The following is a 26,881-nucleotide window of genomic DNA, read 5'->3' on the forward strand; positions in this document are numbered from 1 at the left end:
CGTCGTATTTGGAAGGGAATATAAGAGGTTGCTGCTCGATTCAAGAGGCTTTTGCTAACCGAGCTACGTCTCCGGGAATTTTGGGGGCGATGGTGATTCCTTGCACTTTCAAATTAAAACTCAATCGCACATTCTTATACATACACTCACATAAAAATCTGTTTTTATGACCAAAGCTTGGTGAGAAAACAAGTGTTGTACTTCACCTCATGACAGAAAAAAGGAATTCAGCATAACCCTTAAAACCTGGACCGGTGGAAGGATTCATGCTTTTATTTTCTATATTGGAGATTGGACAAAACTTAGTTACTTACTTCCTGCATTGATTGCTCCATTATACAATTTCCTTTCCTATTGCTTTATTTTTTTAGCATATATCTTTCGCATGTGTTGGGTCACAAGCATTTGTGCAGTAACAAAACAGAATAATGCAGTTTTTCCATTATTTTATTGTGGAAGGCACAATATGCATTTTAATGATAATCTTACAAATAAGTTAGACAAAATATGATTCACCCCCGCAGTAGAGGAACCCTGATTTCACTGGTGCCCCCCCTTACTCCAACACTGGAGCTGATGCCCTTAAAACCAATGAACTGTCAGTAGCTGTACTTAAAATGCCGTTTGCTTTCTGGGTAAAAGGAATTCTATAAATGTTTGACAGGAAGACGGAATGAAAACAAATGTGTTTACAGACGTGCTCCATCTTCTGATTGCAGGCAATTTGCTTAGTTAGTCATAATAGCAGTGAAACCCTGATATAGAAACAGTTACTGACTAGATTTACAGAATAAACCTTTAATGAAGCCAGTTCATCAAAGTTTAAAATTGTCCAGCTATTGATCTGGACGTAAATCATGGACGATGTGAACACATGGACGGGTATCCTTCTGTAAAGTGTACGTGCTGAAAAAAAAATCTAAACCCCAGCCTTTAAGAATCTCTTAAATGCAGTCAAACATAGCTTATGTTGTGTCAAAAACTGTTGAGGTTTCTGGGTGCGTTGCTCTTCAGCTGAAAAACGACATGACTCATGCATGTTCTCTTGTCATAGATGTACAGCGAGAGAAGATAAACCGGTAACAAGCTGGCCAGCGAGGCCATCTAGTGGACAAAGGTTTGCTGGACTATTACATTCCCCCTGAGCATATTAGGATACATTACCCTACCTAACTTATTATAATAATTATTATTATATACAGCTGTGGAAACACATATAAATACACATTTTGTTGCCAAATGTCTTTGTAAAAAGCAACATCTGCAGACAGACTCCAACAGAATATGAGTCTGGGGCCGGTCGATGCTACTCGAGCCCTAAACGAGGACGCTCGACGCCGTCAGGTGCGGCGCGGAGGTAGCCGGTGAGAACTTCGTATGTAACAAACACCACCATGTTGACGGGGAACGCCCGCAGCCAGTTGATGCCTAAGCTCCTGAAGAACACGCCGGCTCCCTCCACCCTCACGGTGTCCGTGACGCAGTGCAGGAAACCCTTGTAGCGCTTCGTCCCCCGCATGCCGTCGACCTGCAGGCGGGCTTTGATCACGTCCATGGGGGTTCCTAGAGTCCAACCGACCATGCCTGCTATTCCACCGGCCAGCATCACGCCACTCCAACCTGGAAAAAGACACGGATGTCACTGACAAATAAAAAAAAGACCTGATTGGGAGAATTTGAATGGCCTCACAGCTACGGGTGCAACTTTGCAAAGAGCAGTCAAAGTGCTGACAGAGTTAATAGCGTTTACCTGAGATGCACAATACGACATTAAAGTGGCATTCCGTAAGATTTTCTATCAATTTAATTGTCCATATCTATCAAAAAGTGATTTAAAGCAATGGTGGTTGATCATGTGACCCACTAATGAAAGTGCTTGTTCTTGCTGCTTTGCCCAGAAATAGGATCTAGTGTCTGTGTGGCGACATTCCCGCGCAAAGTTAAAAATGAGTGACGGTTGGTCTCCCAGGTGGAGCTACTCATGAGAATGCTGCGTTTACTTGTAATCGGAAATCGGTAACTTCCAACTGCTGAGTCAGGCTCCCTCTAGTATGAAGTGTTTGATACATTTCATTCTTCTGACTCACAATGGAGGATCAACAGGCAGAAAAAGAAGACCATTCAACTTCCAGTCCAAGAAAAAGAAACAACTAACTAATGGACGTGAAGAAGGAAAGTCATCAAGAGGCAAAGTGATTGAAAACCACAATCCTCCTTTCAGTGTGGAGCATCTGAAGGCATCACACAGATGAGAGACAGTCACAGGGAGAGGGAGATGAGTCCCAGAGGCTCGCCTGCAGTTCCATCAACCGCCAGAGAGGCCGCTAGAAGCAAGCATCTCAAATCTTAGGGACTGCAACTTAATCTTGTACAAAATGAAAAGATGCTTATGCCAGGTTGTAGCAAATTGCAGTTTTCCAGCTGTAGTCCTGGGGCAGGTTGATGGAATAGTAGCCTATAGCTTCCATGTATCACATGATTGTGACGTATACAAATGAACACATTACTCTGAATGAAAAGTTCCACATTGCCGATACAGAGCAGAGCCTTCTCACGGGTGAAAATCACTCACTTGGTCTTTTCTTGCCGCTGTCCGTCAGCCACTCACAGATGGTCGTGTAGGTCAGGAAGTACATGGCGTACGACGGCCCGTCCCTCAGCATGAGCGGCACCACTCCTCTGTAAAGCCCGGCAAAGCCCTCCTCCTTGATGATGCTCAGCAGGCAGTGAACTGGACCGCGGTACTTGGGTTGAGGCAGTTTGGTTCCTCCTCGCCGGGACTCCGTCTGACACTGCAGACGGACTTTCACGATGTCACCTGGAGACATCACTGACGTCTGATGCGTGAGGAGAGATGGGACAGTTAGTCTGCATGGCTAGAAATAACCAAATATATGTGGATGGAAACTGTGCCCGCTAAAATCCTAACCGTTACCTGAGCTATCCCCCCTGCCAGACCAGCCAGGAGGACCTCCAGTTTGGTGTTGGGACCACCGCCGCGCGCCTGACTCAGACACTGGAGGCAGTTCCTGTACGTGCCGAACACCACCGAGGAAGTCATGGAGATGGTGGTGACGGGTAAGGACATGCCTTTGAAGAAGCCGTGAACCTGGGGATGAGTGAAGAGAAGTCAAATGATCAATTAAATTGTCATTTATCAGTGTGTTTATATCGGGGTGGGTGGGATGGTTGGGGTCACCTTTAGTTTTACTTCTATTACTGCACGTCATTTCTTGTTTTTATTTTTTTAAATGTTATTTTATTGGCTTTTTCTCCAATGCTTTTAATGTTTTATGTAACGCACTTTGAATTGCCGTGTTGCTATAGAAATAAAATCGCCTTGCCTAGTTTATTCCTCATGTAATTTTGTAATGTCTGGGTTACAATGCAAAGCTGGACATTCATTTCCTGTCAGTATCTGTTACTTACTGTGGATTGTTAGCAGTAAACGCTGTGACATAACATTGAGATGGCTGATAACGAGTATATTGTTCACCAATGTGAATTAACCTAATGATTATATGTTTGTTTTCTGTACGTCCAAAGAAAATAAAAACATGTATCACAACAAACAATTGTCTTGCCATTCTGATGAATAATATCTGATGCAGTGAATGAAAATGTGTAGTTCACATCTTGTTACACTGCTAACTAACCAACGGTGACACATTTACCAGATATTGGCTCCGACATTATTCTTCCTCAGCAGGCAGCACCTGACTCCCATGTGACAATTACTTCTGACTCAACAGCAGCATTCTGTAGCAAACACACTCGTAAACAACAACTTAGCACCATATAATCTACAGCACTCACCCCTTCTTTTGAAAACGTCCCCACGACACACTGCCATACCCCCGTGAACTGCTTCTGGGTTTGGATGCGGACCTAGAAATGTGACATCTGTTTAGAACATTATCACACGTTACACATTATTATTGTGCATTATCAGTGTACCTTCACAGTGTCCAGAGGGTAGCCCACTGCAACCCCACATGCCCCTGTGTGTGTTTACAGGAAAGAGTCAAGGACACAACAGGAAAACACACTCAAGGATAAGTGCAATTATTTTAGCTTCTGACAGGGAGGTCAGTTTTTTCCTTTCATAACTTTAAGACATGTTTTAGGCTGAGTTTATATGATTGTTTTGGTTCTGTAAGGGAGATGATCACAGGCATGTATGACACGTGTTAAGTGTGCACAATGACAGCTCTAGGTCACCCGGATTTACGTCTACTTAAGTAATTCTGGTTCATTTAACAGCGTGCATGTACAACACGTACAAGAGGACAAGCACAGGAAAGCTTTACGAGACGCAGTAAGGTCGTGTGGAGTGTAATCTCCTCACTGTCATGGTTTTATAGCATCATGCTAATACTCGAGCTAGCCACGTAGCTGTACTTCCAGGCAAGCTCATGCTAACGTCACGTTACAAACTGGACTAGCGTTAGCTTTTACCTGCAAATGATCCGGACACGAAATCAGCGATATGCATCCCGTTAGGTGGTGACTTGACCAACAGGGTCACACGTGACGTCCCATTCTTATCCGTTGCGTGGGCAGCATAATCGTAAAACCCCGGAGTGAGCTGCTGCTGTGTGACGTAACGCAGGGGCGTGACCAAACGAGTCGCTCCCGACTTTAGCCGAAAACAGCCGAACGGTTTTACTGTATTTAAATGGGCGCTTAGTGTAGAGTAGACCAGCTGTGTGTGTGTGTGTGTGTCTATATATATACTGTATATATATATATATAGCTCATTCCATGAATGCATGATCCTTACAAGTTGTACCTCGTTGTAAAGGTGACTAATCAGGCTTTCCAACGATATAAAATACAATACTTGTTGAGCTTTGCAGCATCACCAGCGCTGAACTCGGGGGGAATAAGTTGACGGAAGAGGAAACCATCTTTAGCCTCTCTGGCATATTTATTTGAGACAAAGCAGTCTTACACGTTGTCTTCACAATGCAGGAATGAACTCGGAACTCAATGATGCTGCATGACCCTTGACCTGTAAACTTGCGCCACACTGTGGGGAACATGAAATACTGCACCTCAGTAAAACAGCAGTAAAAGCACAATAAAGAATGTATCTTAAGAATACCAATTGGTATTATTAAAGGGGAGGAATAATCAACCGAAATAACGTTTCCAAACTTTTTTTTGAGGAGTTTTTATATTCCCTCGGGCACCACTAGGGACATTTTTGTCCATTTGGGCAAGTTTGTCCTTTTAATCTGGTTATAATTTTGGCTGTGTTAGTGCATATGGCACAAGTTTTTGTAACAAAGTGTCTCTCGACAAATTTTAGAATTTAAATTTTAATCTATTAATCTATTTTTCTCAAGAATGAAACCCTAACATTACAGAATGCATCACAGTATTGCCGTCGTCAACTGCGAGGAACCTGGGTGTAATCCTCGATGACCAACTATCCTTCACCCCCAACATCACTGCTGTGGCCCGATCCTGCAGATTTGCCCTCTACAACATCCGCAGGATTCGGACCCTCCTCACAAAGGATGCAACACAACTCCTGGTCCAAGCACTGGTCATCTCCCGCCTTGACTACTGCAACTCTCTCCTGGCCGGACTACCGGCCTCTGCGATTAAACCATTGCAGCGTATCCAGAACACTGCAGCACGCCTTATCTTCAATCTACCCAAATTCTCCCATGTGACCCCCCTCCTCCGTGACCTCCACTGGCTCCCTGTTGCAGCACGCATCCAATTCAAGACGATGACACTGGCCTTCAGGGCCATCAATGGAACGGCACCCATCTACCTTGAAACACTGGTCAAACCTCATGCCCCGAAGCGAGCACTTCGCTCCTCTACTTCAGCTGGCCGGCTGGTACCACCATCGCTGAAATCAAACTAATGTGGCTCAGCAAAGTCCAGACTCTTCTCTGTTCTGGTCCTCAGTGGTGGAACGAACTCCCGATTAATGTCAGGACAACAGAGTCATTTGCCATCTTCCGAAAAAGACTCAAGACTCACCTGTTTAGACTTCACCTCGACTCTACATAGCATGATTTTTTTTTGTATTGGAAGTGTGGGAGAAACCGGCGCACCCGTAGAAAACCCATATTGGCCCAGGCTGGTCCAGATCATTTGATCGTGTTTTTTTTTTTGTATTGGAAGTGTGGGAGAAACCGGAGCACCCGGAGAAAACCCATATTGGCCCAGGCTGGTCCAGATCATTTGATCGTGTTTTTTTTTTTTTGTATTGAAAGTGTGGGAGAAACCGGAGCACCCGGAGAAAACCCATATTGGCCCAGGCTGGTCCAGATCATTTGATCGTGTTTTTTTTTTGTATTGGAAGTGTGGGGAAACCGGAGCACCCGGCGGAAACCCCTTTATATAGGAGGGACGTGCACTTTACATCCTTTTGATGGGTGGAAGCTGGGACTTCAGAGAGTAGTTGACTTTTGGCCCATCAAACTTGTGGGGTTTCTCCAACGTATTAGGGTCTACGATAGAGATGTCCTTTGGGGCCTGCCCATGGCGTCTATTCAACAAAGGCATTGTCGAGATGTGGAGATGGTGTGCTGCAGCACTGTCTTGACTATCCTTGACTATATAATTTGTTCTTTCCCATATTTCATTGCCTTCCAGCTTCTTTCTTATTCTCCTTGTTTCAGCCGTGGAACGGCAGTGAAATGGCTCCTTGGTACCCGCAAGGTGGTCACGGGACTTCTGTTTTTCGGTCGCATCTTTTGCAACTAAAGACACCTTAGCTGCATTGGGGATGGGCGGGTGAAGGGGATTTGTGGACTTGTGGTGTTTCACCGTATTATGGTCTACGACGCAGACGTTCTTTGGGGCCTGCGCATAGCGTTTATCCAACAAAGGTGTTGCCGAGATGTGGAGTCCATGCACTTCAGCACCGGCTTGTCTATGCTTGGCTGCAGCACTGGGTTGTGCATCCTTGGCTGCACGACTGGCTTGTCTATGCTTAGCCTCAGCTCGTTCCTGTCTCAGCACGGCTTCAGCATATTCACGTGACTGCGCGGCTTCAGCATCTTTCTGTGACTGCACGGCTTCAGCATATTCCCGTCTCCGCTTGACTGCAGGACATTCGTACCCAAAAACCCATGAATCACGGTTCTCCATCTGTATGCGCTTCGCATGTTGGTCTGAGTGCGTGAATATATCGAGTAAGTGTTGCTCCTTGGCTACAGCAACTTTCTTTCTCTGCAGGGCCACGGCACATGTTTGTTTGTACCGGGCTTGGGCATTTTCCTCTCGTCTCTGCTTGGCCTCACCTGCTAACTTTCTCTCCTGGGCCAAAGCAACATGCTGTTTCTGAGAGACCACCTTTAATAGATGTTCCCTCTCGGTCGCAAGAAGTCTGTTTCTCTTCACCATTGGAGGGACATCACGCCTGTTCATGATGTCCTGTTCCCGCTGGGCAGATTCCTGTCTCGACTGCTCCACAGCTAATTCAGCATCAGCATTCACCTGCCGGGCCTTAATTAAGGACCGTTTCCGTTCCTCAGCCCGTTTGCCTCTCCGTTGGGGAAGGCGTGAACCAGTGAGAAGCACAGTTTCCATTGCTCAGTCCCTTAATCTCTTTCTCTAGTTGTGTTTGTCAGACTCCCTTCTTAAGTGTGTGTGGATAAATCCTATTTCCTGCTGTATGCTGACACTTTTATAGACTTTTATGGCTTTGATGTGTGATGTCACTATGACATCACAACATTGTGTGCCTTTGATCCTAGAATGTTCATATGTTCCAGGAGCAAAGGCACACACAAAGGCACAATCAAAACCTCAGAATTTGGTGACGTCATCAAATTCTGGGGCTTTGATTTGCATATTCTCATTTTTTTTAAACTTTATTTAAAAACAAAAACATTTAAAGGGATAGTACAGTAATTTGTGTCCATTTCTCACACTGATGGTCTGAGATATATAGACATACATACTGTACTATCCCTTTAAATGTTTTTGTTTTTAAATAAAGTTAAAAAAAAATGAGAATATGCAAATCAAAACCTCAGAGTTTGGTGTCGTCTTCAAATTCTGGGGCTTTGATTTGCATATTCTCATTTTTTTTTAAACTTTATTTAAAAACAAAACATTTAAAGGCATAGTACAGTAATTTGTGTCCATTTCTCACACTGATGGTCTGAGATATATAGACATACATACTGTTGCCCATAAAGTTTGAATATTTTGTTGTCAGACACAATCCTCTGTTTATTGCTATTTAAATGCAATGATTACATTATGTGTCACAATTATACAAATGAAATTAATGTATGCATAACATTTGTTTGGCGCTATAACACGATATCATATCCCGCAGCTTTACGTTTGTTGATAATAACAAAATCGAAAAAAAAAAAAAAAAACATTTTTGTGAATGACGAAACGGATTTGATCCGACCGACACGAGCATAAACATCACACGGCACAGTGACGCATTTCAACACTGGGAGCCCTTGCGGTATTCAGCCAATGAATGACGTGCATTACGCCCGATGGCGGGTGTCGGCGTCGTTTCTTTCCTCTGATTGGATGGACGCTCTAGAGGCGGGTGGGTGGGAGGGACTTACCCACCCGTTACTTCCTGCGGCGCTAGCTTGCGTGCTGCTACATAATAAACCTCCTTCATACAGGCAGGGGAGAGGGTGTCCGCCTCGACTGTAAATGCCACAACGGTTCACTGAGGTCGCGTAGCTAAACAGGAAGAGTTTTATCACGATTCAGAAAAAGCTAAATACATCAAAAAATAAAATACAATTGTCAGCATTTGTGGACTGTCCGGTCTTAGAGGAGGAGGAGGGTGGTTAGCTAGCAAGTGCTCGCTAGCATAGACGCTAACCGAAAGTGTCAATTAGTCCATTAGCGAGATTAAAACAGCTAGAGGACGGTGGCTGTCTGTGGGACAACGACGGAAAGCGGCGCTTTGGGAAGATAGCGTTTCATAGAGTTGTCGAGGGCATCTCCAGTCAACGTTAGGTAACGTGATATCAAGTAATTCTTCAGCAAGGTGACGTTGAAAAGCGGCGATGGACTTCGTTGCTGGATGCGTCGGAGGTAAGTTGTTTAGCCATAATATCTTGTGTTTTTGTTGGATGAGTTGACGTTAGAGTCACCTTGATTTGAGACATTTTATAGCCCTTATTGTGACACAATGCCTCCCCATCTGTCATATGACAATGACTAACCATCCCCACTAATGTGATGCAACTCTATCACAAGATTACAAGAGCATCTTCCAAATTCCACCGCACACAAAAAGCCATTGCTTCAAATACCGCAGGTTGCATTTTCCAGTTTGACTTTGAGGGTGTGTCAAGTTGTGATTTTAAAAACGCCATACAGAAGGTTAGGTTATTTAATTTTTAACTTAATTTGGATCTACCACGTCTCGGCATTGCATCACATTACAAATGTCTACATGGGGAAGGAATGTATTACATAAGCTAACCAAGGGTGCTCCAACCTTCAGCATTTTGAGAACCGAAAGGAAACACAACACAAGTGCAACCCGAGCTTCCCACCTAGGATGGCTTGGCAGTATGAAGTTTCCACACACACACACACACATGCACACACTGACTTAGATGACATCAATGACTAATACACCCCTTCACAGACCAATCTCTTGCAGGCCGTACAGCCCCCCCCCCCCCCCCACAGTGAAGAAGGTAGAAATCAGAGAGCCACCTCCAGTCACACAGGAAGCGGGTTTCCGGCCTCTATAAGGATGGTTATGATTTGTGCTTAGCTTATCATTTTTCAGTTTCCGGTTGCAGAATTGTTAAAACAACTTAGGTGCAACGTTGTCGCCTGCTTGTTTTCCTTGCGTTGAGGTCAATGACCGCTACTCTTCGTGTCAAACACATACCTGCCTGTGTGCTTTTCCTGGCTTACAGCCGGGACTCCTGATTGGCTCTCTTTACAAATGGGTCAGGTGCCAAAAAAGGTTCTTATCTCGGATTAGCTTGCTGCGTTTTGTTTTGTTGTGGTAAATCTAGTGGGCTCGTGACTTTTCATTCTACTTAAGTAATATGATTACCACTATTTCAATTATGTTCTCCAGACTTCAAACTGTATAATTCTTTAATTGACATCTGGAATATGTTTTTATTTAAACAGTCAAGAATACATTAAATAAATAATTAACCTGCACAGGCCAAATGTGTGCATCGTTTAACTATCAAGCTACCTAACTTAATTTGAAACAAATAGAGCAGTAAATTTGCACACTTAATGTTGAATAAATATTGAATTTGATCATGTGTTTATATTCTACTATATTCTCTTTATTTTGAATTCTATAGATATATCTAATGTTGATATATATGGTCACTGTATTTACTGTTTTTTTTAATAACTGGCTGCTGTAACACAATCATTTCCCAGTTTGCTTGCCAACGTGTAATGGGCATTTGTCACAGTTTTTTGTTTACTAAGTTATTTCAAAAATTATAATCATTTTACATATCCTCTATGTGGAATGTGTAAGCGAGCGTAAAGCCAGCATACTCATTTTTTTCCCCATTTCATTGCACTTGTAGATAAATTAAAATAAAGTCATAGCTACCATCATATAAATAAACAGTATGGTAAAATATCCGAGGGTTGACAGATTTGCATTTTGCCGACGGTCATATCTGGGACACCCCCCTGGTTTATGGGCTAACTCTTCATGCTGTTTGTTCTCTGTCCAATTGTTATCAGCTTTCAAAAAGGAGAGAAGTCCAAACTGGCTTCAGAACTTGGACATGTGCCATTAAAATCCCAGGATGTGTGACATTCAAAGGTGCCCTAAAAAAGTTTTAGAGGGTGAATATGAGCTGGCTCAGGCTCGACGAGGCCGTGTTACGCTGGAGGAGATGGCAGCATGCTCTAAAATTACAGTGCCAGAGTTTCAGTCCTCAAAGAATGGGCAAATAGGCCAAAACCTGTTAACTAGGCCCACTGTGGTCCAGATTTCTGAACAGAAAGCGGTAACTGTCAGCGTAATGAAGACTCGGCAGATGTTCTCACAGCTGTTTCCTTTGTCTCCAGGTGCTGCTGGAGTCTTGGTTGGACACCCATTTGACACAGTTAAGGTGGGCAAGTGTTTATTTTTTTAAGGTGTTATAACGGAGCTTTAATTCACTTTTTATAGGTCCTTTTATTTCATTTCTAACATACAATTATTTAATTTCAACATATAATAGGTGCTAAGTATTTTTAGCATGTAGAATATGTTCACTGTACATCCAGACAGCCAACACTGCTTATTTTCCTGCTCCTTTTCGTCTGTTGTGGATTGTAAGTCACAGGGGAATCGGTTTGTTTATCCCAGGTTTAAGTGATGTCTGAAGAGTGTCTTCTTTTCCAGGTGAGGCTGCAGGTCCAGAGTGTTGATAAGCCTCTGTACCGTGGGACCTTTCACTGTTTCCAGTCCATCATACGGCAGGAGACGGTACGTGGCTTTCATGCTAATCTGTGCATGCAGTAATATTAGCAAGTGATTAAGGTATTCAGCAAACTTGAGGTAAAGCTGTAAGACTGCTGCTCACGATGACGCCGATGCAATAGTTATATTTGCCAGAACCTATCTTTAGCAAGGTCCAGCCACTGTGTCTGTTCTCCAGTTAAAAGAGTCAGAGAGACCTGATAGCAGAGTTATGTCACTCTTGGTGACACCTGAACTCGGCATAAAGATCAACTACACAGCTTTTCTGATTTTCAAGCTCAGTAGAGTTTTGTCATCCCCTGTTGAACTGATTAATATGGACTTTTTAAAATGATTTACCTGTTGTAATCATTGGGGTTTGTTTTATATATATATATATATATTATCTCCCAATCAATTAGGAGAGCTTTGGTCCAAATCACAGGATTTGTTATTCAAAATAACTGAATACATGGCTGAACCAATCAAGTTTCCATTTTCTTAAATCCTTTATTTCCTGAGAGTGGCAGCTCTGTAGCTGATTGTTCTGAAAACATTGCATGCTGGGCAACCTACTGTTTCAAATCATGCACAAAAGGCGACTAAACCCGTGTTTTATCCATCTGTGACAGTTAAATGACAGTGTAAATAAGGATCTTTTGGTGCCGTGTGAAAACATCTGGTCTAATGTGACGTCTCTGACCTATATCCGCAGGTTTTTGGTTTGTACAAAGGCATTGGATCCCCCATGATGGGCCTTACATTCATCAATGCTATAGTGTTCGGGGTTCAGGGTAACACCATGCGGCTGCTGGCCAACGACACCCCCACCAACCAGTTCCTCGCTGGTGCAGCAGCTGGTGCCATCCAGTGTGTCATCTGCTGCCCCATGGAGTTGGCTAAGACCCGCATGCAGCTGCAGGGAACTGGAGAGAAGAAGTCTTCGAGGAAGTTATACAAGAATTCCCTGGACTGCTTGGCACGCATCTACAACCGGGAGGGGCTGCGGGGTGTAAACAGAGGCATGGTCACCACATTAATCCGCGAGACGCCTGGCTTCGGAGTGTATTTCCTGGCCTACGACGTGCTGACGCGCAACCTTGGCTGCGAGCCGGACGACCGCTACATGATCCCCAAGCTGCTGTTCGCCGGCGGCATGGCTGGCATCGCCTCCTGGCTCTCCACCTATCCCGTGGACGTGATCAAGTCGCGGCTGCAGGCGGACGGCGTGGGCGGCGTCAACCAGTACAGCGGCATCGCCGACTGCGCGCGACAGAGCATCCGGAGAGAGGGCTACATGGTGTTCACGCGAGGCCTCACCTCCACGCTGCTACGAGCCTTCCCCGTGAACGCGGCCACCTTCGCCACCGTCACCCTCATTCTCCTGTACGCTCGGGGGGTGGAGGCGGGGCCTGCGGACTGTGAGGCGGCTCAGCCAGGCCACCACACACAGATACAGCAGCAGGCCTAACCCTCCAAGCCTGTGACGGGGCGGAGGTCTCACCCTCAACATGGGCACTTTAACAGAGCATGGAAAGAAAAACATATTCATACTAACTCTTTATTACTGTCGGCCTCACGTCAGGCCCCTCATTCCCAATTTTGAATCAAATAATACAATCTTGTTTTTACTTTCATGTCAAAAAGGAAAGTGTATATATTTTTTAGCAATTATTTAAGTTTCAGGTTGCCAAGAGGATAGTGTTGCCTCGATTAACATGAGCTTTGTTGAGTGTAGACACTGAAGGTTGGTCTCCATTTCATATATCATCAACTGCACCTGTATATATCATCGCTTTTATTTAATATCTTTTTTTTAAAATCTATATTGGAAACATTTTCCTGCCTTACATATTCTGAAAACATTTATTTTGTGTAAGGAAGCTGAACCCGTATCCTCTGAAGAGCCGAGCGAGAGATGTAGCATTTGAGATGGAAGTATGCAGAACTTTGTACTCACGTTTGCTTTCAAACCAAAAAAAAAACTACTGCAGCTAAAATCTAATCCTCATTTAAAGCACTGTTAACCCATACAGCACGTTAGCACCCGTTGTCAACGGCAACCCACTGGTCCGAAGGGCTCTTCGGGGGCCGGATGTAGATGGCGTTTTGTGTCTTGTTTGGTCGTCTGTTTGGCATGTTGTGTTTCTACCAAACAACGTGTAGTTTTGTCACTGTAACTTTACTGCTGTATTAAAGGCCTGATCCAGAAGTGGTACACGATGTCCCACTATTTTACTTTTGTAGAGCACCTTTTTTTTGGTTGGAGGATATCAACAAACTGTTATTAAAGCCTCTAAAATACCCTTCGGGTGCGTGAAAAACGTTGTATAACTTTGGTTATTGTTCATTAACCAGAAAGGCATTCAATGTCCCTGCGGAGGATTTTAAAGGTATTGTTTCCATAAACCCTGAACTTCAAATGTGAATGTGTGTACCCGTAGTTGATCTGGATTGGAGCTTTAATGCAGCCAATTTATTCGTTAAGTTATAACTTTAACTTATATTGTACAGGTCTTGTTAACGAGGGGGGATTGTCTCCTTCCTGCATGTGTGTGGTCAGTGTCAGGTTTTGTTTTCTTCCTTATATTTTATGCTCGAATGCTGAATATCTTGCTGTAAAGCAATCAAAGTTCCTCCCACACGAAAGCAGTAAATCATCAGCAGATGCTGTCTTCACCCCCCCGAATGGTTGTCTGCCTGAAGTTGTGAACCTCGCAACAAATCAAGCTCATTGGTCAATGAATGTCAGATTGAGAGCAGGAGGTCGTAGATGCACTTAAACCTCGTTGAATGTAACGCACCTGTGTTCACCTGCGGGTGTTCTGGTTGGAAGGACTTGATTTCAGTGGTTTCTTGGTATTTAAATGTCACCGTATTGACTGTGTGTTCGTTGCTGCTGAGAAACTTGAAAATCTCCATGGCTGTACCGGGGTTTCACACCGGACGATGATGAGATGTGAAAGTAGGGAAAGTACAGAGGGATGTTTGTTATGACTGTAGAATAAGAATTCAATAATTCCCGTGTGACTGTGAAGTAGATTACATCTGGATTATTGGTGCCATTTCACAGCTGTCATCTAGTCGACTGAAAGATGCAATATGGACTATAAACTATGAGATTGTGTTGAAGTGGTGGTGTAAATATATATACATATATAACATATATTTTTCAGTCTGAAGTTAGTCGTGTGGTTTCCCTGAATGTCTTGATGATATTTTTGTAACATGCTCATACGTTTGTCTAGATTTGTCACTGAGGATCTGTTAAAAATGGCTAAATAAAAGAATTATTCAGCAGCTGTTTTACCGTTTTATTTTCAATCCAAACCCTGCCTGAACTTGTTCTCGTAAATCCAGTTTACCACATTGTTTTATAGTTGTATTGTTTACACATGGGACAGTGCACTCCTAAAACGCAAAAAAACCCAACAACTAAATCTTAACTTCCTGTTTTGTTGCAGGGTCGACTCAGGATCTCGTGTTTCCTGGACGTGTGAGGCTTTAGTCATATGGAAACTCATGAGCTCATGGTTTAAATGGTGTGTTAAAGGAACAGCGTGTTTCTACGGTAACCCAGAACGGCTGTAGATGGAGCCATCGTAGTTGTCCATACCTGTGTGGCAGTGAGGGAAGTTGCACAGCGAGATGCCTTATCTTACAGACTTCAAGTAATGTGGACCAATCGGGGTAATGTGACAAGCTAAGGGGCGGGCTAAAGTGTTTGTGTGTGTCTCTGTTTGACACAAAATGCTCAATTTGATTGACAGTTAGTTGATCCAATCACCTGCCAAGTATTTTTTTAACGTGCCCCTTTTTGCAAACAGCTTCCAATGACGGCTTCTCAGGTGGTTCTACATAAAAAATAAACATTTAAAAAATGTCTGGTTGGCCAAGATACTAGATGAGCCTACGCACTGCACCTTTAACATATAATGAACAACTGTTCTGGGTTCAGCTGTACACACCTGCTTAATGTTGGGATGAATGGAGAACCTGTAAGTGAGTGATCACCAGCAACAGAGGGCAAAAACTAAATCAGTCACCGTGAGTTATTGAGAATCTGTGGGGTGCATTAGGGATGAAATCAGGCCTCTCACATTACACCCGGGCTTTATTTACGAGCGGAGGAGTAAGAGTGCTTAAATAATCCGAGGGGAAGCCGGTTACAGTTGAGTTTGTCAGCACAAATCGTAACTCAACACTTGCATTTTCTAAGTGGGTTGCCTGCTGTAAACCTTTCCATGTCTTTGGATTTAAGTGAGTGGGAGAAGGTTGGAAGGAGTGCTGCTTCTGGTTCAAGTGAAGACAGACCTACAGAGAGGACACTGTTGGTTTAAATCGAGCGCCATCTGCTGGTGGGCAGCAGTGACTGCAACAACATCTTAAAGGTTGTTTTAATGGTGTCGTATTGGGGTCAGAGGTGCAGAACAGATCTAAAATTAATATTTTATATCGACATCAGACAATAGACGAAGTTAAAAGGAACATTAAGAATATAGAGAGGTGTTTATTATAAATGCAAAAACCCTCAGTTAAATGACAAATAGCATCCATGTTCTGTAAGACGATAAAGACTAGAGGGGGAAAAACCCAGTCCGCCCTCTTTAAATAATCTTGTCTTTACAAATAGTGTGAAAACAAAAGACACACCATAAATCAGCACAGTTTTTCTTTTTAAGTTAGACATCGTTTCACGAATAATGAATCTCTGAATGGCTTTTGTATTGACGGCGTGTCCCAGGTGTTAACCGAATCCAGCGGCGTTGTTACATGCTGATTTACAAAGAAGGCAAAAAAAATCAATGATTTGATGAGGTGAGGGCATTTTCACCCTTTTAACGGCAAAATCGAGGATTTAATTTGCACTTTAATGAAGGATGCTGCACATCACAGCTTTCGGCAATTCCCTGTGAAACGAGGCCCTCTGTTTAAATGAGCCCAAATACATTGTTTTAACGTCGTCTTCTTCCTCCTCTCGTGTGGAAATAAAGTTCCTGAGTAGCCTGAATTTAAAACAGCTCTATTTGTTGGAATACATACCGATCCTAGCTGTTAAGGGTCAACAGTTTAGGGATGTTGGCACATGCAGGAAGCGTCTGTTGAGTAATGTTCAGGGTAGCAGCCTAACCCTGAGGTACCTTTTCACAGCGAACAGGATGGCTGGAAGTGTCCACGCTGCCGCCAGGCTGCTGCTGTTATCTTTTATCACAACAGGCAAGTAAAACATTCTCACAGACCGTTTTTATAATCTAATCTCAGACATCTCGTGAAGCCTCTGACCCTGTTTATTTATCTTCCCCCCCCCCCCAGGTGGAAATGGAGAAGAAGACGGGCTGATATTTGCTGGAAGGACTTATGATATCACAGTTCCGTGTGAGGACGCCGCGTTCTGCTTTCATATATGGCGGCTCAGCACAAGCCAATTAAGTAATCACGTCGCCATAGTCAGCAATGGAGAGATCCAGACAGCTCAGTCGGAGGATATGGTATCAAAATGCAACCTGCAAATCAATGATCTCATGGCGGAGGATGTCGGAGGTCGTCGCTGCCAACAACGTCCAGATGTCATCTTACCTCAAAGTAAGACCTGACAAGATTAAAGTGCTCTGTGGATTAAAACAGAGTTAATTTCTAAAAAAAAGAGCATTTTTTTGTCCTTTCTTTCAGCCTCCCCGGAGATACACCTCATGTCCGGCCAGACTGCGTCGCTCCAGTGCATCCTCCTCGCCTCCGTGGAGAAGTGGGGTTGCTCTGCGGAGGAAGGCGAGGTCAGCCTGACGTGGATAGATGAAGACGACAGCGAGATACAAGAGGACTCACGACATCAGATTACACGGAGGTCTTCTTGTGATACCACTCTGACTCTCGTCCTTCAACGTGGCGAAGACAAGAAGTTCAGGTGCCAGGCGACTGTGGGCGATCAGGTAGAGCCTTCGGTGGAGTTACGGGTCAGATTCCCAGGTCAGTGAGTCTAAGAGGTCGCCTCCGAGGTGTTGAAGGCAAAGATTTAATACCAACAAATGTTGTTTTCTTTGCAGCTCTTAAAGGGAGAGGAAGAGCAATCACCATAGACCTCGGACCTGAAAAGCAAGGTTCAGTATTCTTCTTAGAGAGATTTTTTTTCTTTTTTAAAGATATATCTAAAGGTTGAACCAATGCTTTCATTTGTAGTTTAATGGACTCAAATATCTACATTGTTTTTACATCTTCTGCTTCTTCTCATGTGGATTTTTTTTTAAATTCTATGTCACATTGAGGGAAATCATTATTATTAGAATGAGTATTATGGAAAGAACTACATGGTTTGTGGGGCCTATTGATTGATGCCCAAATATTAAGAGGCACTAAATATTTTCCAGTCAATTTCAATAAAAAAATGCAAATTTCTTTGATATTTTGGGAAGGAAACGTATTCAGTGTCCTTCCAAGCCTTCTTTTCTCAGCCATCTTAGCATGAGCTAGCTAACTTCATCCATGAAGTCAAGAAATAAGGCACATTTTTGTCATTTTTAGATTTTACTCCTTAATTTCCGAGCTTTAGCGTCGCTGATAGGCGATGTCGTTACCTTTGTTTACATGGTTAGTTGAGGTAAGCTAACCGGCTACTGGTTCTAGCTTCATATTTAGTGCACAGACATGAAGAGATTGGTACCAGCCTTCACATGTATGGTTAGATGAGGATTTGGAGGACTCAGCCATGCAAAACCAGATAACATTTTCTTGCGTTTCCAGACGGCGACCAGGACATGGTGGGCATCGGCGTGGGGGTGGCGGCATGTGTGGTTTTGGCGGCGCTGGTTGCATTGTTTGTTGCGAACCGAAGGAGAAGCAGTAAGTGCTGTTAAACTTCCTGAACCTATAGAAAAGGGTCCTGTTGAAATCGTCTCACAAACTGTGCACAGATTAACCCATTCATACGGACGTTCCAGACACTTGCATCACGTCTCTTTGCACATCTGTACTTTGTGTTCTTTGAGGCAATCATCTATGTAAGAAGTGCTACGAATAGCCCACAAGTTGTGTTTTCACCTTTCCTCATATTATGGTAAATTATTTTACAATAGAGTCTACGCATTTGTAGTAAAATGCCAATTTTGTGTATCTGTATCGTAGACAGCCGGCTGCAGAATGAGTCTCTTCACTCGACCGGTACCAACAATGTGAGTCGATTCTCTTTTCGAGAAGCAAAAAGTCTCTTTTTTGGCATTTTTATGTTCATGAACGTGGGTGTCCTTGTGTGTCTTTAGGTTGTCAATGCAGACGATGTGATCTACGCTGACATTATCTTTCCCGTCGGCCCAGTCAGGGTGTGGGTCACCGAGAGCGAGACCACCGAGTACGCCTGTGTCCGATAAAAGCAGTCTGCTATCCAACATTTCATCTGCATCGTGTCCTTTCTTTGTTTGCTCCACCCCAAATCCCTGTCTAGGCTTCTCTTACCGTAGTTTTGCACTTAAAGGTGTTTTGCAATCTACCTCAGTATGTTTGACTGCTCTTGTTTTCCCTGGATTGCGATCTGTACTCACTGATATCAGCATTACTTGTCATTTACTTGTCTTTTAATAAAATAGATTATTTTTAAGTCTATTAAATGTGAAGTTATTTTATTACAACACAACCATTACATCGGTTGTAGAGAGAAATATGTTCCAATCAATTAACTTTGGTTTAACCTTGTGTTACATTAAATGATACCATGTTATTTATGGTTTGTACAACGTCAAGGTTCAAAACTGAATGAATCTGGACCTTTTATAAGTTCAGGCCAGTAAATCTGCACAAAATCCAACAGCTGTTGAATACAGTGATGTAAGCAAATTATTATTCTGACTGGGACTCATTGATTGGTGAAGGAACACAAAAGTTGTTGTGTAAAATATTTGTATGCCATTCTTTAGTGTCTATTTTGGCATTCACTGAAAAAAAAAAAAAAAATTCAGGTGCACCGACACAAACCTGCTATTTTGCCTGTGCAAAATAAAAAAAAGTTAGTTTCTCCAGCTCTACTTTCCTCTGCCAGTACACACAGTCACACCTGCAGAAACACACACACACACACACACACACACACACACACACACACACACACACACACAGCAGGTGAGAGACTGCCGGAGCCAGCCCCAGTGTTGCCCTATTTGCATTTTAAATGCTTGCAGCCAGCCCACTACTGTGTTCACAGTGCAGCGCAGCACAGCTAATCTACACACCTAAGGTGTGTGGTCGGCTACAGCCAGGAGTCTGGGGGGGTTGATATAGACGGTGAAGACACAAACATTGACAAGAAAGGGTGGGTGAATGGGGAGGGGTTAGAGTGAGAGGCACTTGTGACATCACATGACATGGAAGCCAGATCCTGAATACGTCCATTTTCATGATTTCATCCAAAAACAGGACATCAAATTCAAAGCAGGCAGGTTGATTTAGTCTGAAGTTTGTTTGGAAGGACTTCATGATATATACATATTTTCCACTGAACTTGAGGGTAGATTGTTGTGGTGGGAGATGTCTTGTCTCAAATAACTCAAGGAACTACGGTAGAAAGAAAATAGTTCCTACATGAAACTGCTCACAACAAGATCTTTGAGTTACCTGGTCACGTTTTTTTAATTCAATCAATCAAATTAACTTTGTTTGGCGCTTTTAGCTCTCTCACCAAAACCATCTAGATTGATAAATAGCACTACAGTTAAGGAGGGAAAGTATGGATTTTGGATTCAGGGGCCTTATGAATAAAAGTGAAAAAGGGAAGATGATTAAGACAAAAGAGCAAAAGTAAGATTTGAAATGCTTCAAAGGATATAAAAATGAACTCAAGCTGAGGATCTGAGTATATTCAGTGTATTAGTACAATACTGAGACTACAAGGTCAAGCTAATGTGGTTGTATTGAAGTATCTCTATTACTAGAAATAGTAAAAAGGGGGCTTTGATACTGGATGTCTTCTTCATGTGAGCTTCAATGAAATCATTGACTCAAAGTGTGCAGACACTTTCTGTGACCTTTCCTTACAAAACGGGTCACCTTCCTCGTTTCGAAATATAAAAAGAAGGCGTTCTCGCTGCTTGCATTTAAACAGACCGTGACATCGGAAACATTTGAAAGACGGCCAGCGGAGGAGTCTCTCTATCGAGGGCGGAGCTTTGATCCACACACGCTACGGATTACTACGCCTTCTAACGGGCCGGTGTCTGTATGCGTCAGTTATCTCCACTCACAGAAAGAGTGAAGGGGCTAAAAATCAAAGTGGGGAAATTGTGTCTGTTCTCTTGTCTAACCCCCCTCCCAACACACACACACACACACACACACACACACACACACACACACACACACACTCTCTCACGCTCACACACACATTGTCCAAATAGCTGATAAGCTTTAGGTCAAAGCCTTGAACCCCAGTGAACTCAGGCACCAGCTTGTCTGCCAAGGGCTTGGAGTGGACAGATCAGTGGGGGCCAAATGCTGCTGTCCCCTGGTGTGTGTGTGTGTGTGTGTGTGTGTGTGTGTGTGTGTGTGTGTGTGTGTGTGTGTCTACAGTAGTGGGGGGTTGGGGGACAGTTGCTGGGATTGTTGTGCGTGTGTGGAACAAAAGGCCTTGATTACTGAAATCCTGCAAAAGGCCGGAGAGGAGGTGTTAAAAGTGATACAGTGGAGAAGAACCAGGCAGACCTGGAGCCCAGGAGCCTCTCCTGTCCCCTCATAGGGCTCAGGTCCACACCCTGTCTGCACACATCCACTCTAATCCACAAACCCTCTCCGGGGTGCAGATCGAAGAATAAATACCCCAAAAATGTATAAATTAATTCACACTAAAAGAAGTCAATTTCTGCTGATTGTTCTATTTTTTTTTTCAAATCAAGGATTTTTTATGTCCAGCGATACATAACCACAAAATATATGTATTACAACTACTAAAATAAAACTAACTCTTATTGTTTGACATGTTTGACAAATAACCTTGGAAGTGACCTGTTGACATCTGCAGCTGACAAAGGAAAAGCAAAAACAAAAAGCTAAAAGGCACAGATACCTGTTACCCTGACGGGGCTGTGATGGGCCGCCGACACATTGGCTTTTGTTAACACTTCACATTGAAATTGACCCTGGCTGAGGAGGGGGAGGAGGAGGGGGGAGGGGCAGGGGAGGAAGGAGGTGTCTTGACGCAGAGACAAAAAAAAAAAAAAAAAAAACGACGATTAACAATTTCCTGAAGGGAGGTGCTGCTCATCACTCCCAAAAGCTCCGCCGCTCACTGACCGGAGAACAGCGCACTCAGGAGCACACAATGGACTGAAACTCCACCAGAGAGACCAACGTCACCAGCCGAGAAACCAGCCAACTTCTTTCAGGCTCCTTTTCTTTTTCTCTTTCTGGACGTTCAGGTAGGAACAAACATGTCTCTGATATACTTAGCGCTGCTAAATTAAGGTGCGCGTTTTATTTCCCGTTTAATTATAAGGGAGATTTAATTCTAAGGGATATTTATTGATAAGTGCGATATTTAAACTCCACTCAAACCGCTTTGCAGGTTTTGAGCTTCTGAAAAGAACAAGAATCGGGGGAGCAGAACACAAAGTAGGCTAGGCCTTCTGGGTAACGACTTTCAATTTGATCTGAATTAAGTTAAGAAACGCAATAAGTCACGTTTTGCAGCCGCGTTGCCGTCTTGGGGGAAAGACTTGGTGAAAAACATCAACAACATGCATCGTTTTTTTAAATTCTCACATGTGCAGGAATGAATCCATTTCACTGGATAGGGAGGTGTGTTTATTTTGTTCTGCACCAGCAGCTCTCTGATTAACCTGCAGCTGTTTGTAGAGCAGTAATCTACATAATCTATTCTACAGGTAACAGAGGCCTGGACATATTTCCTAAGCTTGTTACCTGTTGTTTTATTTCACTGAACTTCTCAGAATCACTGAGCTTGCCTCCATTATCTTTTAACTTCCCTATCTCCTCCCCCTCCTCCAGCTCTCATCAGCTCACCAGGTATGATTCAGAGGAAGGAGGTTGTGTTGTCCGTCCTGGAGGAGCTCCAGGAGGCCACGGAGAGCTCCGGTCTGGACCGCCTGACCGGCGTGGCCCTGGAGGTGGACCAGGTCCTTGCTCCCTTCCAGCTTCCTAAGACCCCCTGTCAGGATTTCCCAGACTGGGCTGGCGTTGATGACGTGGCCCACGGCTTGTACCCGCCCGATGCGCCCGCGGGCCTCCTGCCTCTGAACTGCAAGGGAGAGGGCAACCTCCTGTTTGACGCTGTTAGCACGCTGCTAGTGGGCCACACCGGACTGAGCTTGGAGCTACAGGTGAGCAGTGATGCTTCATAATCTCAGTGTATATGGTATAAATGTACACAATGTTTTTGGTTCGTCATATTAATGGTGTTAATGTTGCCCCTCCACAGGTACGGACGGTTGTAGAGATGGTGCTGTGGAAGCGATACTACCTGTCTGGGATGATAGATTCCAAAATGATGCTCCAGGCCGTTCGCTTCAGCCTCAGCGCCGAAGAGTCCGAGGACATGCTCAACCTGCCTGTGACGGTCCTGGAGGCCATCTTCGACGCAGACGTGAAGGCGTCCTGCTTCCCCGGCTCCTACGCCAACATGTGGCACGTGTACGCGCTGGCGTCGGTCCTGCAGTTCAACATCTACTCCGTCTACCCAATGTTCAACCCCAAGATCCGCCCCTATTTCCACCGCCTCATACGCCCTAGGACCTGGCCCAAAGACCGCCAGACGTCGACTCTCCACGTCATGTGGTCCGGCGAGCTGCAGGCCGAGGTGCTGTTCACGCCGAACCACTTCGTGGCGCTGGTGCCGGAGAGCGACCTTGCGCTCGGGAGCCCTGACAGCGAGCGAAGGGCGTCGCCCACCAAGAGCGAGGAGCTGCCGAACCAGAACCGGGACCCGCAGCTCTCTTACCCGGGTCTGAAGGACAAGTACAACATCACCAAGAGGACCTTCTACCGCTGGAAGAGGCAGACGCACGAGCACTGCAAAAAATCCACTGCCAGGTATGAGGCAAAGTATTTCCTGCAGGCGTGCTACCTGGAGGGCAAACTCATCCCGCTGCACCAGTTCAAAGAGTTCTTCCCCGAGATCTCAAGGTCGTCGTACTACAACTGGAAGCACGAGCTCCTGAAATCCGGAGGAAACTTCTCCACCTCGTCGTCGACTGGCGAGATCAGCCCCGGAGAGAGCACGGAGCAGGAGGCCTGGTCTTCCCCCGAGGCGAAGCAGGAGGAGCCTGAGCACGAAAGCGTGGCGAGTATGTTCGGCCTCGGCAAGCTGGACCTGGAGCGGGCCCAGAATGTGGCCCACATGCAGGAAGCTAAGCGCTGTCTGCAAAACTGCATCGCCATGAACGCTTCCCTCCCCTTCAGGATCTTCAAAAGGAACTTCCCGGGGATCTCCAGGTCAACGTACTACAACTGGAGGAGGGAGGCCATGCTGTTCAACAGTGGCTACAAAGGTGGCGGCAGCAGCTCAGACAGCTCGGACGCCGACAAGAGCCAAAGTCCAAAAAGTATGTCGCTGGTTCTCCCCAACGCCAACCAGGCCTTCGCGCCCCGAGCAAGGATCTGCAGGCGAAGACACCGGAGTTTCAGGCTGGCGTACATGAGTAAGAAACAGCTCAGAGACGCTGCAAAGCTCCACGTGCAGAAGTCCAAATGGTCCCTGACTAAGTTCAGGCTCAAGTTCCCCTCCATGTCCCCGTGTTTCTACTGGCTGTGGCGTAGCGGGCAGAGCGGCAAGAAGAAGACCGCCCCGCAGAGCGCAGTGATCGGCCTTCCCGAGAGTCCGGAGAACGCCGCGGCGGCCGTGGACCTGATCACGGAGAGGAGAACGGAGAGTCAGCACACGCTACCCTTCGTCGTGAGTCCTACATATCTAGAAACGTCCCACTTTGATGCCCCACACCCAAAGCACACCGTTCACCACGCCAAGGCACCCGTAGGCGAGCTGGCACCCACGTATGAGCAGATGTTTGCCGTGGATGTCGTGGCTCTGGCCAACTTCAAGGCCAAGGCCAAGCTGTTCCTGCAGCAGCGCTTTGAGGAGAAAGCCTTCCCCACTTTTAAAGAGTTCCGGTCTTACTTCCCGTTCACCCCGCGCTCCACGTACTACATGTGGAAGCGAGCGTTGCATCACGGGGTGTCACTGGTTCATGGGTGAATGTACAAAGATTTCATATCGTCACAAAAGAAAAGGGCTTTCGGAGCTGTTCAAGAACTTCTCGGCCACAGAAACCTGTGCATTTCACGGTGAACGTACTACCTACATATTGCTGACTTTGCATTTTTTTTCCTGTTTGTGTGTGTGTGTCCTCAAAGGCTGCTAAGTACACTGGTTTAGCATCTAAATGGATTGTGTCCTTCCTCTGCCTCCGCATTCCTCCCTCCTGGACATTTGCACGTGTGTGAAAAGAAACAGTCATGGGTCAGTTTAAACCCTGCATATTGCCCTCCAGGCAAAAGGCAGTTCAAAGCTGCAGTTTAATTCCTTTTTTTGTTTGAAGCCGTTCCCTCTTCCATTCTCTTTTAATCCTTGTTGAGCATTGTACTTGGAGGGGGGGGACTTTTTTTTTTTCTCCTTCAGTTTTCCTTGATGTAAGATTGTTGATGCTAAAATGTTTTTTCTTTGCGATATTGATCAGGCTGATACCTGGTGGTTTGATTTCTTTTTCTTTGAATGTGAAGAGTAGCCGGTATTAGTTTTCTCTTTCATATTTCTACTTTTGATTATTGAATCTACACACATTTTCTGCACCAAAGTTTTAGGTGGTTGTCTCAAGGTTTTTGGCATTTTCTTTTTTGATGACCTACTTTTTTTTAAATGCCTCTTGAACTGTGAGTTTCGCATTCTCATTCGCTCACACTGTATTTGCACTGATATAATTCCCATGACACTGTTGAATGTATTGCCTTAACCACCATGCACCTGTTTGGTTAAGTTTTTTTCCAACAAGTTTTTGTTTTTTAAAGAAAGTGTACATGATTTCTTTACTTGAAAACTGAATATAAATGAAGATATTATATTTTTTGTACCACCTTCATTCCAAAACGACCCGTTTCCTTGTAATATCAGGGAATATGTGCCTTAAATAAGCTACGTTTGTCTGCTGTTTTTCAGTAAAAGGAGATTTACTTCCACTTCTGTCTGCTCAAATGTGTTTTGTAACGGTTTCTGTTTGTACATATTTATTTTTCTTATTCATTGCATGGCTGAAATGGGTTCTGTTGCTAGCGGCGGCCTGCGTGGCAGACAGTCTGTAGTTAAGGAAAGCTGCGCTGTTAGACTGCACATCAATAAACCATCGACCAGCATTAACCCTTTGGTTTCGGGGATGCTTGAGAAGTTCTCATGTGTGGCTGGTGTTTAATGCTGCGTCATCAAGCCTGACAAATTATTAAAAGGCACCAGTTTGTTTTATTCTCGACAATATCTAAAAGCAAGTATATTCTTCATCGATTGGTCTTCCTTCCGAGTGTGTGAGCTGCCTTTCTGGCTGAAGTGAGGCCACTCGGACACTCATCTCACGCCTCATCGGCTGCATTTGGATTTTATTCTCTGGTTGGATATATCGGGACAGTCCAATCCATCCCACATTAGTAGCAGAGGTCTGTTGCATGTCTCACGCCCCCAAAAAAAGTCTGGACAATCCCTCTGTGTGTAACTGCATCCAAATGTGCAAACCAGGTCAATCCGAGCCAGCGGCTAAAGAATAGAAATGAGCTTGGAGACTGGTTTTTGCTCACTGTTGTTTCTCTGTTTAGCCATTGTGCTTATGCTAATGAAGGTAATGGTCAAGAGTAGGTGGGATGGATAACAGAGAGAGAGAGAGAGAGAGAGGGGGAGGGGTTAATTGTATGCATGTAGAGGTGAGATAAGGCCAAGAACATCCAAGAGTTTAGGGGGAGGGCAAGAGGTGTGGAGGACAGACCATCGTTTTGCTCAGGTGATACCAGCGACTGCAGCACGTAATGTGTAGAAGTTTCCAGAGATGTGTTGAAGTCTTTCTTGTTTTCACCTGTTCAATCGTACAGGACTTTAGGCAACTTTGGTTTCTATTTAGTCTCATTTCTCCTAAATCCAACATAATTAAGTGCATCATTGTTGTAAAACAATTTCTATTCCATTATTTTTTCATACCAAATCCAAATTTCTTCTGAAAATACCTTTTGAATCTAAAATTTTAACAAAATGCAAAATACAACCCACAGTGCTTGTTCCATACAAACAATTACATTAATTTAGAAGTCAAATATAAATGAGTAATTTCTGAAAATTCCAGCTTTTTAAATGTAAAATCTCCTTTTACACCCCTGTTGAGCTGCACTGGATGGACAGAAACGCAACAAATTAATTTTGTACTAACAAGACTGGAAGTTGGCAGATCCACTCGATTGATTTTTTTGTCACCTCAGTGGGTGATGCATCAGGTTAGAGATAAAAAATGTTCCAAG

General features: G+C 44.3%; 4 protein-coding genes across 5 annotated transcripts in view; 3 read left to right on the top strand and 1 right to left on the bottom strand.

The window, feature by feature from the left end:
* slc25a47a (solute carrier family 25 member 47a) overlaps positions 1–4,597 on the bottom strand; it is a 486,107-nt gene extending 481,510 nt beyond the window's left edge. The window contains exons 1-6 of one of the 2 annotated variants that reach the window (XR_014598534.1): positions 4,459–4,597; positions 3,958–4,001; positions 3,817–3,888; positions 2,936–3,109; positions 2,573–2,837; positions 1,215–1,620 (exon numbers count right to left, since the gene is read on the bottom strand). Coding sequence is in view for 1 of the 2 variants with exons in the window: in XM_084030559.1 (XP_083886685.1) it covers positions 1,307–1,620; positions 2,573–2,837; positions 2,936–3,109; positions 3,817–3,888; positions 3,958–4,001; positions 4,459–4,495 (906 nt within the window). In the remaining variant the exon portion in view is untranslated. Of the gene's footprint in view, positions 1–196; positions 1,621–2,572; positions 2,838–2,935; positions 3,110–3,816; positions 3,889–3,957; positions 4,002–4,458 lie in introns of those variants that run through there. The other variant, XM_084030559.1, reaches the window with a different exon arrangement.
* A 4,026-nt stretch (positions 4,598–8,623) lies between these two features.
* On the top strand, positions 8,624–14,700 carry LOC311026857 (mitochondrial basic amino acids transporter-like). Its single transcript, XM_084030556.1, has 4 exons — positions 8,624–9,051; positions 11,032–11,075; positions 11,351–11,434; positions 12,123–14,700. Exons 1-4 carry the CDS (start codon positions 9,024–9,026, stop codon positions 12,876–12,878), a joined length of 912 nt encoding a protein of 303 aa, XP_083886682.1. The 5' UTR covers positions 8,624–9,023; the 3' UTR covers positions 12,879–14,700.
* Positions 14,701–16,573: 1,873 nt separating this feature from the next.
* Positions 16,574–19,079, top strand: LOC311026970 (uncharacterized protein). Its single transcript, XM_084030701.1, has 7 exons — positions 16,574–16,624; positions 16,721–16,990; positions 17,078–17,371; positions 17,449–17,502; positions 18,143–18,241; positions 18,524–18,570; positions 18,658–19,079. The coding sequence occupies exons 2-7, from the start codon at positions 16,894–16,896 to the stop codon at positions 18,763–18,765; spliced, it is 699 nt and encodes a 232-aa protein (XP_083886827.1). The 5' UTR covers positions 16,574–16,624; positions 16,721–16,893; the 3' UTR covers positions 18,766–19,079.
* A 3,328-nt stretch (positions 19,080–22,407) lies between these two features.
* On the top strand, positions 22,408–24,590 carry vrtn (vertebrae development associated; the record flags this gene model as incomplete). The annotated part of the gene is made up of 2 exons (XM_084030711.1): positions 22,408–22,719; positions 22,818–24,590. 2 exons carry the CDS (start codon positions 22,408–22,410, stop codon positions 24,588–24,590), a joined length of 2,085 nt encoding a protein of 694 aa, XP_083886837.1.
* Between the last annotated feature and the right edge of the window lie 2,291 nt (positions 24,591–26,881).

This window comes from Eutrigla gurnardus (genome assembly GCF_963514095.1).
Source record: "Eutrigla gurnardus genome assembly, chromosome: 16".
Lineage (NCBI taxonomy): Eukaryota > Metazoa > Chordata > Actinopteri > Perciformes > Triglidae > Eutrigla > Eutrigla gurnardus.